General features: G+C 49.2%; 1 protein-coding gene across 1 annotated transcript in view; it reads left to right on the top strand.

Moving 5' to 3' along the window:
- Positions 1–12,335, top strand: part of RIF1 (replication timing regulatory factor 1) — a 39,269-nt gene extending 26,934 nt beyond the window's left edge. Inside the window, exons 27-37 of the mRNA XM_054381267.1 lie at positions 674–763; positions 845–899; positions 2,279–4,975; positions 6,479–6,616; positions 6,840–6,917; positions 7,027–7,142; positions 8,594–8,747; positions 9,339–9,409; positions 10,565–10,574; positions 10,684–10,711; positions 12,115–12,335. Coding sequence (XP_054237242.1) covers positions 674–763; positions 845–899; positions 2,279–4,975; positions 6,479–6,616; positions 6,840–6,917; positions 7,027–7,142; positions 8,594–8,747; positions 9,339–9,409; positions 10,565–10,574; positions 10,684–10,711; positions 12,115–12,335 — 3,658 coding nt within the window. The remainder of the gene's footprint in view (positions 1–673; positions 764–844; positions 900–2,278; positions 4,976–6,478; positions 6,617–6,839; positions 6,918–7,026; positions 7,143–8,593; positions 8,748–9,338; positions 9,410–10,564; positions 10,575–10,683; positions 10,712–12,114) is intronic.
- Positions 12,336–13,815: the final 1,480 nt, after the last annotated feature.

Here is a 13,815-nt window from a genome sequence, read left to right as displayed (position 1 = left end):
CAGTGCCCAGTACAGGGGCACCATCCCTGCCCTGGTCCTGCTGGCCACACCATTGCTGATCCAAGCCAGGATGCTGGTGGCCTTCTTGGCCAGCTGGGCACACCCTGGTTCATTTTCAGCCACTGTCAACCAGCACCCCCAGGTCCTTTTCCACCAGGCAGTTTCCAGCCACTCTGCCCCAAGCCTGGAGCCTTCATGGGGTTGTTGTAACCCAAGTGCAGCAGCTGGCACTTGGCCTTGTAGAACATCATCCTACTGGCCTCATCCCATGGGTCCAGCCTGGCCAGATCCCTCTATAGAGCCTCCCTCTCCTCCAGTAGATCCAACACTCCCTCCCAGCTTTGTGTCATCTGCAGACTCAGAGAGAGCCTCGATCCCCTCCAGATCATTGATAAAGATATTAAAGAGAGCTGTCCCCAGCACTGAGCCCTGGGGAGCCGCCCCTGGTGATCAGCCACCGCTTCTCCTGATGCTTAAGATGTGCTGCCCTGACTTCTGTGCAGCAGTCACTGCTTGGATGGGTGTTGCAGCATTTTTGAGAGTTTGGAAGTCCATTCCCCTTCTCCCAAGTATCTGCTCTCTTGTGATGAATGCATTCCACTCCTCCTGTCCTTATTTCAGTTGTCTTTAATGTAAATCTGACTTACTTGCCATTCCTGATTTTTTGTTTCAGGGTTGGCATTCCTGCTATGTACAACAATTTGGACTCCTCACAAGACACAACCTTATTCTCTCAGTACACTCAAAGCCAGGAAGATTCTTTGTAAGTAAAGGTGGCCACTCTATGCATTAAAGATACTTCCTTTCTCTGCAGCACTTCTAATTGAATTAACTTCTGTTGTAGGGAGAAATCCTCTTCAATAGAAAATGCAAAACAAGTTATTAAAGATGAGCCTCAGGTGAGTTCTTATTATCTAGTGGTAATTGAGATAGCAGAATCCTAACCACTGATGTTTCCTTCATGTTAGCTCTGGTGATTAATGGCAAAACTCTTTGATTATGGCTATGAAATTATGTAAAAAGTTGTTTTGAAAGCTCTTAAAAGCAAAAAAGAAACAAACCCTCTGAATATGTTTAAATTAAATTGTTTTACACATCTTTGGGTATTAGAAGGACTAACAGATCAGTCATGTCTGTGTGTGACCACTGATATTTTATTGCTAATTTATATTAGTAGATGGGTATTTTATTTTAACTACCCCCAGAACTGTATTTGACTAAAAATACCCCAGAAGTAACAAACTTCCTGTGACTTGTGGTGCCAAGGACCATTTAGTTGCTGAGCTCTGTCAGGAATCCCCACACTCAATTCTCTTCCACAACACATTTGCTTTCCCTAGCAGATAATGTCATGACTTTTCTGGAGCTGTTTTCACCTTTAAAAGTCTTAATGTTAATTTCCATATATTATAGAGGCTTTAAAATATCTTGAGTTATGTGTCTGCATCCTGAATTGGTTCTGGGTGAAGCTGTGAGGGCTTGAGAGGAGCTACTGAGAGCTTGAGAGGAGTTAAGGGATTTGAGGAAGTAAGAAAAAATCAGCTGTAAATCTTAAGGTAGATTTGTTCACTTTTGGAGTTGGCTAAACACTTGACCAGCTGTAGTGTTGAAGAGATAATAGGTTAAGTACAATAGATTTTTCATAGCAAGCCTTGGGTTGGAAGGGACTTGAGAGATCATCTACTCCAACCTCCTCAACACAAAGCTGGGACACCTCTCAACTAGGCTTGGCTGCTCAAGGCCTCATCCAGCCTGGCCTTGAACACCCCCAGGGAGGAGGCAGCCACAGCCTCCTTGGGCAACCTGTTCCAGAGTCTCACCACCCTTGTACTGAAGAACTTCTTCCTAAGATCCATTCTAAAGCTGCTCTCCCTCAGCTTCAAACCATTCCCCCTTGGCCTGTCTCTAGATACCCTTATGACAAGTCCCTCTCCAGCCTTTCTTCAGGTACTGGAAGGCAGTACTAAGGTCCTCCCAGAGCCTTCTCTTCTCTAGACTGAACACCCCCAGCTCCCTCAGCCTATTCTCATAGCAGAGGTGCTCGAACCCTTGAATCATCTTTGTGGCCTCCTCTGGACTCTCTCCCAACAGCTGTGAGCCCTTCTTATGATAGGGACTCCCCAGCTGGATGCAGTTTTGGAGGTGGGGTCTTACACAAAAAACTTGTGGGTGTGTTGTGCTCTGTTCCACCAGAGGGTTTGGGGGGGGTTGTTTTGGTTTGTTTTTATTGTATTTGTAGTATGACTGCAATATTTTACTGTTGATGTATTTGGGACAGGAAGAAAATGGAAAGAGTGAAGAATGCAACAACAAAGCAGATGGAATCTCAGAGCCTCCTGCTGAGAATGCTGCCTGTCTGCCCAAGTCATCTGTAACTTGCCTGGAGGAGAGCTCAAGTTCAAAGAGTAAGACAGACCCCAAACAGGAAACAGATGAAATGGTTGTGGAGGAGCCATCAGCTGGAGAGGGCTTAGAGACAAGCAGTGTGGAAGCAGCTCCAGAGCAGCCCTCAGAAGGGAATGAAAACACCTCAAATGTCAGCAGCAGCTCAGCTTCCAGCGACATCATCTCTGGCACCCCGCAGCCTGCCAGCCGCCGGCAGTCCTTCATTACCCTGGAGAAGTTTGGTAGCTCAGAGAACAGACCTTTTAGCCTGTCACCTTTAAACAGTCTGTCAGAGATGTCTGCAAGTGCTTCTGTGGCAGGGAACAAGAAAAACACAGCCTGCAAGACCAATGCTGAGCCAGAGAAAGCTGAAGAAGACAATAAAACACCTTCAAAATTGGAGCCTGAGCAGATCTTTACTGCCATACGGAGGCTGACTCGGCGGCAGAGCAAGATGGAGCAACAAGGACAAAAGCAGTCCAAGTTGTTAACCAAGTTAGAACAAGAGTCTTTGGCTTCCAGCAGTGTGGAAAATAGTCCTGGACTACTTTCTGCAGAAGATATGGAACAAGTTCTCCTCGCTCAGTCCCAAGCTCTCCACTCTTCAGATCTGGACATTAAAAAAGCTGAAGGCATCATAGGAGAAAAAGAAAAGGACCGGGTAGCAGATATGGATGCTAAAGAAAATACACCTCCAGAGACCACTGTGTCCTCTGAGCAGGTGACAGGTGAGGATAGCCAGGTTTCTGCTGTCTCTCCTAACCAGAAGGTACTAAGACGTTCTTTAAGACGGCGATCAGAAGCTGCAGAAAGCACAGCAGGTAGTCAGGATGCAGAAGATGGCCACCAAAAGAGAAGCAGACATAAAGACAATGAAAAATCTGGGCAGAAGAAGGTGCCACAGACTAAAGATGATGGATCCCAAAAGCAGAAGGTGGTTTCTGGGAAGGTCACAGAAAGTACAAATAATAAACCAGAAAACAACTTGGTTGAGAGAACAGCTACAGAGGACTTGAGCTCCAAGGAGTCTCCTGCTTCACGGGGTCTTGAGGAAGTGAACAGAAGTGCAAGGAGGCCAGAAGATAACTTGAAGGCTGACACCACAGAAGGTCATGACAGCAGTGAGAGCACAGAAGGTCCGATGCAGCTGAAACGGCCACGATACCACACCAGAAGGTCTTCCCAAGGATTGCTTTCCAGCATTGAAAATTCCGAGGCTGAAGGCTCTGAGACCAAGCAAGAAAGCACAAAGAGGAGAAAATGTGCCAAAGTGAAAAGCAGAGATGATCCTCCCGAAGGCAAATTGAAAGAGCTGCGGCCAGGAAGCTGTAGCCAGGAGGTGTCCTCCCAAGGAGGTGAAACTAAGAGCCTGGAGGCAGCAAATCAAGCTGAGCCGAGCCGTGAGGTCAGCAGAGATGCTGCACTAACAGCTGAACCAAACCAGGTCACCCCAACAGACAGTAGCAAAGCTATGGCACCTGCCAGCTCTGAGACTTCACCTGACATACAGAACACAAGTGTGGAGCAAAGCAAGAGCAACACACTGGTGCAGTTACTCACTGGTCCACCTGGATCTGATGATCAAGGTTTGAAAGCAGCAGAGGAAACCAGCCACACTGAGAAGCCACCACCCCCAGAAGACTGTGCTTCAAGTGGTGAAATTTCTTCTTCACAAACACCTGATGGTCAGCTCAAGAGAAGCAAAAGACTGAAAAGATTGAAGAACTGTAGCTGCTGTGTTAAAAACGTAAAGGAGGAAGTGGTGCCCTTCACCAGATCCCAAAAAGAGATCACTCCTGAAGAGAATGAGCCCCAAACCACCCCAGTTCAGACATCTGTGAGCACACCAGAGCTGTCTGGTAATTTCCAGTCTGATGAGAGCTTGTCCATGGCACCTTGTGCAATGAGCACTCCACTGCATCCTCCCAAGCAGCTCAGTGTGTTGAATGTGGAAGGAGACGGATCCTCTGGAGAGAACCTGCAAGGCAATAATGTTGTGGTGGAGGAGAATCTGGATGCAGAGTGCCTTGAAGGTGAAATTACTCTCTCCTTCGTGGAAATACAAGGACCCTTTGATCAGATTGACCAAGCTGACCAGTGTCTGTCTGAGCCTGCTTCAGGTGAACCTTGTGACAGCAGTCTGGCAGCAGGGAACCAAAGTGAAGAACCAGCAGCTGCAGAAAATGAAGACACAAATGGAAACAGACAACTAGAGGAGACCCCTGAGGAGCTGGCTGTTAGCAAACCTGAGAGCAAACAGCTGAATGAGCCAGAAAGCCCTCATGATGATCACAAAGCTGAGAGCGTTGCAGGAGAAACTTGTGTTGCTGGAGATGCAGAGGTGGAGGAGTTGGTGGAAACTGAAGTGACAGTGTCCAAATCCGTGGCCTTAGACAAAGAGAATGTAGCAGAAAACAGAGGTGTGGGGTCCCCTCAGAAGGCAGCGGATGTCAGCTCTGCAGTCGGTGAGAGCCCCAATGGTGTGCAGGCACGCTGTGTGTGGTCTCCTTCCGCTTCTCCCTCCACGGGCATTTTAAAGAGAGGTATCAAAAGAAGCCAAGATGATGATTCCCTGTCACCTGCTAATAAGGTATTGCAATGAGATTCATCACCTGGCACTCACTTGGTTCTTGACAGGGTCTGGAGTGCGACAGCTTCCAAATCTGTTGAGTTACTAATTCTGTCCTTTGTTTTAAGTGATCTTGTGCTGGAGCCAAGAAGGTGGAGGTTCCTTTTCAGACTCTACAAGCACTGACAGGCTTATTGTGTCAGTGCATGGGGTGGGGAGTTGTGTTGTCAGAACAGCACCAAAGTTCTTACATGCTGCCCAGTTGCTGCAGTGCCACAGATGCCACTGCAGAACCACTAAGAGGGTTCCCAGGGCTGACACTGGATTTTGAGCAGCTCCTTTCCAAATGCACTGAATATTTCACAGATTGCATTGGGTTAGAAGGGACCCTCAAAGGTGAGCAGGGACACCTACACTTAGATCAGGCTGTCCAGGGCCACACCAAGTTTGACCTTGAATGTCTGTAGGGATAGGGCCTCCACCACACCCCTGGGCAACCTGTTTCAGTATTTCACCACCCTTACTGTGCAGAACTTCCTCCTGATGTCCAACCTAAATCTCCCCTGCTCCAGTTTCAAGCCATTGGCCCTCATCCTACCCCCACAGCCCCTTCTAAACAGTCCCTCACCAGACCTTCCTGTAGGTCCCCTTCAGATACTGAAATGCAATTCTAAGGTCTCCCTGGAGCCTTCTCTTCTCCAGGCTGAACAACCCCAACTCTTTCAGCCTATCCTCTCAGGAGAGGTGCTCCAGCCCTCTGAGTATATTTGTGGCCTCCTCTGGACCAGCTCCAACAGGTGCCTTTAGCAGTGAGAAAGCCACAGCTCTGTCTTTGGATGAAACACCATCAAGGAGCTTTGATGGCTTCAGGCTGTTTTGTCTGCTCAGACTTGACTTCACCAGAGGGTGATGGTTTGAGTCCACTGCTGTAGTGTGGTGGGCTGAAACTCCCCTCCCACATTAACTCCACCAGCCTAGCTCAGTTTGGAAGCAATTGTAGCTGTATTTACAAAGCAAAAACTACAGTCTACAATGGAATGCAGTGAATATGTACGCAGGGTTTATAATATTTACAGATATGTACAATTAACAGAAACAGCACAAAACCCTCCTGGCCAAAGCCAGGAAAGCTGCTCCCCTGCCTTCCCCTTCCCTGCCTTCCCCAGACCCCCCTGGCAGAAGGAAGAAAGCCAAGAAGCAGAGAGGTTGTTGGAAACTTAGCTTTCAAGGTCAGTGTGTGGGTGTGTGTTCTCTCTGAAGCTAAGTGCAGAAGAGAAACACAGACTGCCCAGCAGAGAAACACCAGACTGACAGACAGACTGAGACTTTGTTTGGAGTCTTCAACATTTCTCTCTCTCTCCAGGGGAAGTGTTTAGAATAATCACTGTTTTGCTTTCCTACACCCAACTGTGATTCATTGACCTTCTTTTACTTTTCTGCTGGAGCTTTGTGAAAAGAAATGAAAGGCAGAGCCTTAAAACCATCCCGGTCCAGCCTACCGAACCTCCTCCTCTCTCCCCCCAGAGCCGCCGTGTCTCCTTTGCAAACCCCATTTACCAGGAGGGGCTGGCAGACGACATCGACAGGAGGAGCCCTGTGGTCAGATCCCATTCTTCACCATCTTCACAAAGCCTTAAAGTCTTGTCTAATGGTCAGCCCAAGGTCAGTTCCCTGTCTCCTGCACGTCCTAAATGCTCCTGGATCCTAGGTAACATTGCTGTGGTTCGTAGCCACTTGCAAGCAGTTGTAAGGGCAGTGTAAGGTAAGAGTTGTTTGCCTGACTCCTGCTTTGAAGACAAACGTCCTCTGAGATCTAGGCAGAATCTTGTGGTTAACTAAACCCTAAGAGATCCTGAGAGATCTTTTCTCCTCTTTTTCTACCCAGCGTATCACCACTCCAACCAAAGGATTTCTGCCCCTAGAACCACCTAAATCTAAACTGAAAAGCTCCAAGAAGTGTTTAGTAAGAAGTGATTTGATTCCTTTTTCTCTCTCATTGTCATTGTTTTGGTGGTTTTTTCCCATCTTCAGCTGTGTGATTAGTTAATTTTAATTCCCTGGTCTCGTTCAAGATGCGGGAAATGGCCACGGAGTCGCTGCCTTCCCAGAAGGAATGTATGTACCCTGCCTTGGTTGGCTGCAAGACCCCAGTCAGTGTCATCCTACCTCAGATCACAACAAGCCTCTGGTAAGGGCCTTGCCTCTGTTCAAATGTCACCTTCCTGCTGAACCTGCAAGCCCTCATGTTCTCGTGCACAATGGGATGGGGGGAATCTCATCAGTGATGATCAGCACTTAAAGGGTAGGTGGCAGGAGGACAAGACCAAGCTGTTCGCAGTGGTGCCCAGGACAAAGGGTACCAGGCACAAACCTGACCATAAGAAGCTCCATCTCCTCCATAAGAAGCTGCGTTCTCCTCATCTGAACATGTGGAGGAACTTCTTTAATTTAAGGGGGATGTAGCACTGCAGCAGGCTGCCCAGAGAGGACATTCAGAACCACGTGCTCCTGTGTGACCTTCCCTAGGTGACCCTGCTTTGGCAGGGGGGTTGGACTCAGTGATCTCCAGAGGTCCTTTCCAGCCCCCACCACTCTGTGATTCTGTGACATAGACTGGTTTGGGTGGGAAGGGACCTTTAAAGCTCATCTAGTCCAACCCCCTGCAGTCAGCAGGAACACCTGCAACTAGAGCAGGTTGCTCAGAGCTCCAAACAGCCTCACCTGGAATGGCCACCTACAGTGCTTGGGGCCCAGCTCTGGAGGCCTCAGCACAGCAGAGACATGGAGCTGTTAGAGCAGGGCTAGAGGAAGCCAGAGCAATGCTGGGAGGGCTGGAAGCCCTCTGCCATAAGGCCAGGCTGGGAGAGTTGGGGTCATTCAGCCTGGAGAAGAGAAGGCTCCAGGGAGACCTTAGAGCAACCTTCCAGTATCTGAAAGGGCTTCCAGGATACCTGGGGAGGGTCTTTGTACAAAGCATGGAGTGACAGGACAAGGGGTGATGCCTTCAAACTGGAAGAAGCTGGATTTAGATGAGACATTTCCTAAGAGGAAATTCTTCCCCATGAGGGTGGAGACACTGGGAGAGGTTGCCCAGAGAGTTGTGGAGGCTCCAAGCCTGAAAGTGTTTAAAGTCAGGTTGAATGGGGCCTTGAGTCTAGGAGGAGGTTTCCCTGCCCATGGCATGGGGTTGGAACTAGATGATCTTGAAGGTCCCTTCCAACTCCAACCATTCTGCTGTCTGTGACAGGCAGCTGGAGCTTTGTGTGTCCTGGAGGCAAGGTGAGATTTTGACAGGAATCTGTTTCACATGGACCAAGGCCAGGTGCTCAGCTCCTTTCCCACCCAAGCTTTGTGGGAGCTGCTCAGAATGGCCTTTTCTGGTGCACTCAACTCCTTTTGCTTCCACTCATGATGTAGGAACAGGCTCTAGAAAGCTGTTCCCTGATGGCTGCAGGACAAACTGCTTTGAGAAGTGTTTCGCTAGGTGGAATCCTACTGAGTTTTGCTTTGCCCTTCCCCGTTGTGCACATGAATCAGCATTCCTGTAGGATGTTGTTGTGCTCCTCCATGCCAGGGAGACAGGACATGAATTGTAACCTGATAAACCACTGTTACCTTTTTTCCTCTCCCTTTCTGCAGTGCCAGGGGCATGGTGCAGGTCATTCGAGCAAGGAACATCAGGACTGTGGGGGACCTGAGCAACCTGACGGCGTCAGAGATCGAGAACCTTCCCATCCTCTCTCCCAAAGTTTACAACGTCAAGAAAGCTCTCAGAGGTTACCATGAGCAGCAGGTGAGGCACCCAAGAACCCAGTCTGGGCCTCATAGGCTGCTGCTGTTCATTGTGAGGGAGACTCAGGGTGGGGGTTCAGAGAATCACAGCACCATAGGACTGTTTGGCTTGGGAAAGCCCTCTGTGATCATCCAGTCCTACCATCAACCCAGCACCACCACAGCCATTAAACCATGGCCCCAAGTGCCATGGCCACACATTTCTGGAACACCTCCAGGGATGGGGACTCCACCACCTCCCTGGGCAGCCTGTTCCAGTGCCTGACCACTTTTGTTCCTCATGTCCAACCTAAACTCCTCATGTCCAACCTAAACTTCCTCTGATGCAATTTCCTCTCATTCTATCACCTGATCCTAGGGAGAAGAGACCAATCCCCACCTCACTGCAACCTCCTTTGAGGAAGCTGCAGAGAGCAGTGAGGTCCTTCCTTGCCCTGTTAGCTGGAATTGAAGGCACAGGTGGCCTGGTTGCGGTGTTGTTAACTGCAGTAATGGTTGTGCTTATTAGGAGGTTAGAATATGTCCCACCAGCCAGTCCTCTGCCTTTCCAGAGGCAAAAAACAGATCTCGTTCTCTCCCAAAAACTCTTCAGGTCAAATCTCGAGGACTTGAGGAAATAGCAATGCTTGAAGACGTGGACAAACCTTCTGAGGATGCAGAGAAGCCCAAGGACATAGAACCCTCTGAGAATGTGGAAAAGCCTGAGGACTTTGAGAAGCCCTCTGAGGATGCAGAGAAGCCTCAGGACTTTGACAGACCCTTTGAAGATGCAGTGAAGTCTGAGGACATGGAGGAGCCCTCTGAGGATGCAGAGACACGTCAGGACTTTGAGAACCCCTCTGAGAATGTGGAGAAGCCTCAGGACTTTGACAAGCCCTCTGAGGACATGGAGAAACCCTCTGAGGATGTGGAGATGTCTGAGCGCATGGAACACCCCTCTGAGGATGCAGAGGAGCCTGAGGATAATGAAGAGGAGAAACCTCTTCTTGTAGAAGAACAACATTCCCCAGGTAGCTCTTGATGTTTTTTTGCTAGGATTTGGGTGTTCCTGCTGTGTGCTGCTGCTGTTCTCCCCTCAGGGGACCACTGAACTGTCCTTTGAGGGAAGGAGTAGTGAGAGGCACTCTCAGCACGTGAGGTGGGTGTCGGCCACTTGATGGAGCCCAGCAGCAAAGGCTTTGGGCACCTTGTTGGGTGTTTTGAGGGAAAGATGCTGGTTTTCCCTCCAGGAGCTTGCATTAAGCATGTGAAGAACCAGTTAAGTCAGGCTCCAAGCAGCTCATGTGGGACTCAGCCAGGATGTCTGCACAGCTGTGTAACTGCTGTGGCTCTGGGTGTGCACAGCACCAGCCAGGTGAAGCAGAGCTTCATCCTGAGGGGACTGGGACAGGAGTGGGGGTGATTCCTGGATGCTCAGTTTGGATCTGGGTGCCTAGATTGAGTTCTTCTGGAGTCTGGCCTGGTGGCTCTGATGGAGGAATTTGGGTTTGTTCTTCCCACAAGATTCACAGAATGATTTGAGCTGGAAAGGACTTCCAAGATCATCTAGCTCAACCCCCATGCCATGGGCAGGGACACCTTCCACTAGAGCAGGTTGCTCAAGGCCTCATCCACCCTGGCCTTGAAGCATTTGGTTAACTGGAGATCAAAATTCAGGAGTAACTTGTGTGCAGTTTACAAGCTGGACTTTGAGGTGACAAACCTGGAACATGATCAAATGCTTTCATTTGGTTCCTGGATGTGTTCCTGTGTGACTTACTCCAGGTCACCCTGCTCTAGAAGGTGTGGGGGTTCAGCCTGGAGGAGAGAAGGCTCCAGAGAGACCTTAGTGTGGCCTTCCACTATCTGAAGACTGCAGGAGAGCTGAGACTTTTGAAGAGGGGTTGTAGTGATAGGACAAGGGGCAATGGCTTTGCGCTGGAAGAGGGGAGATGTAGACTGGAGATGAGGAAGAAATTCTTTGCAGTGAGGGTGCTGAGACACTGGAACAGGTTGCCCAGGGAGGTTGTGGATGTCACCTCCCTGAAGGTGTTCAAGGCCAGGCTGGATGAGGCCTTGAGCAACCTGGGCTAGGGGAAGGTGTCCCTGCCCATGGCAGGGGGTTGGAACTGGATGATCTTTAAGATCCCTTCCAAGTCAAACCATTCTATGATTCTATGACTAGATGATCTTCAGAGGTCTCTTCCAACCCCCAGCACTTTGTGTGTGATTTCTGACCTTAGTTTTATTTATTTCAGCATGATTTTATCATGCTCAGACATAATGAAGGTCTCTAGGAAGGGTGGCATGGAGTTCTGAGGACTGCCTTTCTCAGCAGCAGCAGCAGCAGCAAACCCTTCTGCTTGAATACATTCTGCTGTACAGCCTTAAGCTGTAACAGCAGTTCTGCTCAGCTCTCAATCCAGGCCACAGAGAATCACAGAATGGTAGGGGTTGGAAGGGACCTCTGGAGATCATTGAGTCCAACCCCCCTGCCAAAGCAGGGTCACCTAGGGAAGGTCACACAGGAACAGGGAGGTTTTGAATGTCTCCAGAGAAGGAGGCTCTACCACCTCTCTGGGCAGCCTCTTCCAGTGCTACATCCCCTTTAAAAGAATGAAGCTCCTCCTCATGTTCAGATAGAGCTTCTTACACTTCCCTCCACCCTTCCTGCACCTAAACCCAGCAGCAAAGCTCTGGTCCTGCTGAGACAGAACCCAGCTCCAGCAGGTTGTGCTGTGGGCCCATGAAGAGCCCCAGAGGGTCACTGAGGCAGGGAAATGTCCACAGGGCACTGGCACAACAAAGCCTTTTTTCTTCTTCCTCTTTATTCATCATTTCACTTCAAAAGTGAAATAAATTGAGCAGCTTTGGAGCTTGGCAGGAGCTAAATGGCACCTGTTGGGCAAACAAATGTTTGCTGCTGCTGCTGCAGAAAGGGACTTGAACCGAAGAGGGGAGGGACAGCATTCAGTGCTGGGGCTGAGGGAGCTGCAGCAAGGGCTGTGCCCAGGCTTCCAGGAGGAAGGGCTCTCAGGCTGTTGTCCCTGGTGCAGGGGACTTCCAGGAATGCTGGGGAGGGAGTGTTCAGAAGAGCCTGTGGGGATAAGGTGAGGGAATGGTTTGGGACTGGAGCAGGGCAGAGTGGGGCTGGACAGCAGGAGGAAGCTCTGCACAGTGAGGGTGGTGAGACACTGAAACAGGTTGCCCAGGGAGCTGGTTGAGGCCTTATCCCTGGAGACATTCAAGATCAGCCTAGATGTGTCCCTGGGCAGCCTGCTCTAGTTGCAGGTGTCCCTGCTGCCTGCAGGGGAGTTGGACACGATGACCTTTGAGGGTCGCTTCCAACCTGATGCAATCTGTGACTGACTCCTTTCCTTCCCTTCCAGCTCTGGTTGAAGCAGTTGTGCCAGCTCCAGCTGCAGCAGCCCCAGCAGATCTCCTGAGCCAAATGGAAGCGCTCTCTGCTCAGCTGAGCTCTGCAGATCTCCTCCAGTGCTATTCAGCAAGCCAGCTCTTCGAGATGCAGGCAAAGCTGCTTGCCATGACAAACTGCATCATGAGGAACCTGCAGGCCCGCTGGCAGCAGCCACCTCCTGAAGGTTCTTAGTCCCTGCCTTCTTTCTGAGTGAGGAGGATTTTTTTTGCTACAAGATGTTTCCTCAGACCCCTTTTTCTTAGGGTGAATGATTCCTGAACCCTGTGCATTTTGCACTAGAGATGATGTTTTTAGCCCCTGCTTGAGCAAAATGTGTTGTGGTTTCCTGGTTTGATCTCCTTTTGGGTGTATGTGTTCTGATTTCTTGGGTTCTGTGTTCCCTTTTAGTTTGTCTTGCCTTGCTATGCATATTTCTTTCAACTGGTGAAAGAAAACTTGGATCAAGTTGTGCAATAGCAGAAAAAGACTCTGAAACCAAACTCACTGAGGAGCTAAATTATTATTATTGTTACTATTTTTTTTCCTCCAATCTGAAGTGTTCTTATTGCTGCAAACTCTTGGTTGCTACGAGGTGGATGCCACAGCTCTGCTCCTTGCCTCAAGCTGACAGTGCAGCCTCTTTTCTAACGCCTTTTAACTCCTCACAGCCCAGGGTGACATTAAGATGAGATCTATTTTTGTAGGATACACACTCAGAAGCTGCTCCTGTTGGAGGTGACCAATTCCAACCCCTCTCAGGCTTTTCTCCCCACCCCACATTGTCTCTTCTTCTGTAGAGAAGAACTCCTTTGTTTTTTTGGTTTGTTTCTTTTCCCCCTCAAGGAAATGGCTGGACCCAGGAGCTCTTTGTATATTATGTACAGACTCGTGGCAAATGTTGGTTAATAATTTATGACTTTCTAGATGTTTTAATTGCATGGAGTGCAGTGCTGCTTCTGAGAGACCTTCAGAGGGAGCTCTTGGCTTCTACTCTGGACATTCATTTGTATATGTTGTACTGTAGCTGTCAACATGGACCTTGGAGGGAAAGGAGATGCTGCAGGACATTTTAGAACTTACACATGGGCAAATAAAACAGCAGATGATAGTTTCCAAACTTGGTAATATTGGTGGGGTTTGGTTGGGGGGGGGGGTTGTGCCCCATCAGATCTGGTCAGGCCTGCTGTGGGGTCATAAGGGTGGGAGGGACCATGGAAGGTCCTGAGTAAAGGTAGGAACAGGTTCTGATAATGTGGCAGCAAGACTCTTAAATGTTCTTCTCTTATTCAAGCTGCTTGGTTCCAAAGCTGCTTCCTTGGGCTTGTCCACCTCTCACATTCTTAAGCTGTCCCTAAACACACCTCAGAAGATCATACCAAGCACTGAAGGAGAACGTTACCTTTTCAAGCTGGTTGTGTAGACCAAGCCAAGCTTCCCTTTGGACAAAGGTCCTCAGAGCTAACGTTCAACTTCTATGAACTCATTTTTGACCTTTATCTTGGACTGAGCACACAGGCAATTCTTACCCATCTTCTTTGGAGCCTGGCTGCTATAGATGCTGCAGGAGATGAGGAGGCAACAACCCCTGTGTTCAGGTAGGAAATTTTTTGTCCACTCACAGCCCTGCAGAGCTTGACTCTTGTGTTGAAGTATTAATAGGCAATGCAATGGA

This window comes from Indicator indicator, chromosome 5 (genome assembly GCF_027791375.1).
Source record: "Indicator indicator isolate 239-I01 chromosome 5, UM_Iind_1.1, whole genome shotgun sequence".
Taxonomy (NCBI): domain Eukaryota; kingdom Metazoa; phylum Chordata; class Aves; order Piciformes; family Indicatoridae; genus Indicator; species Indicator indicator.
The sequence above is the reverse complement of the archived record's forward strand: the minus strand, read 5'-3'. Positions and strand labels throughout refer to the sequence as shown.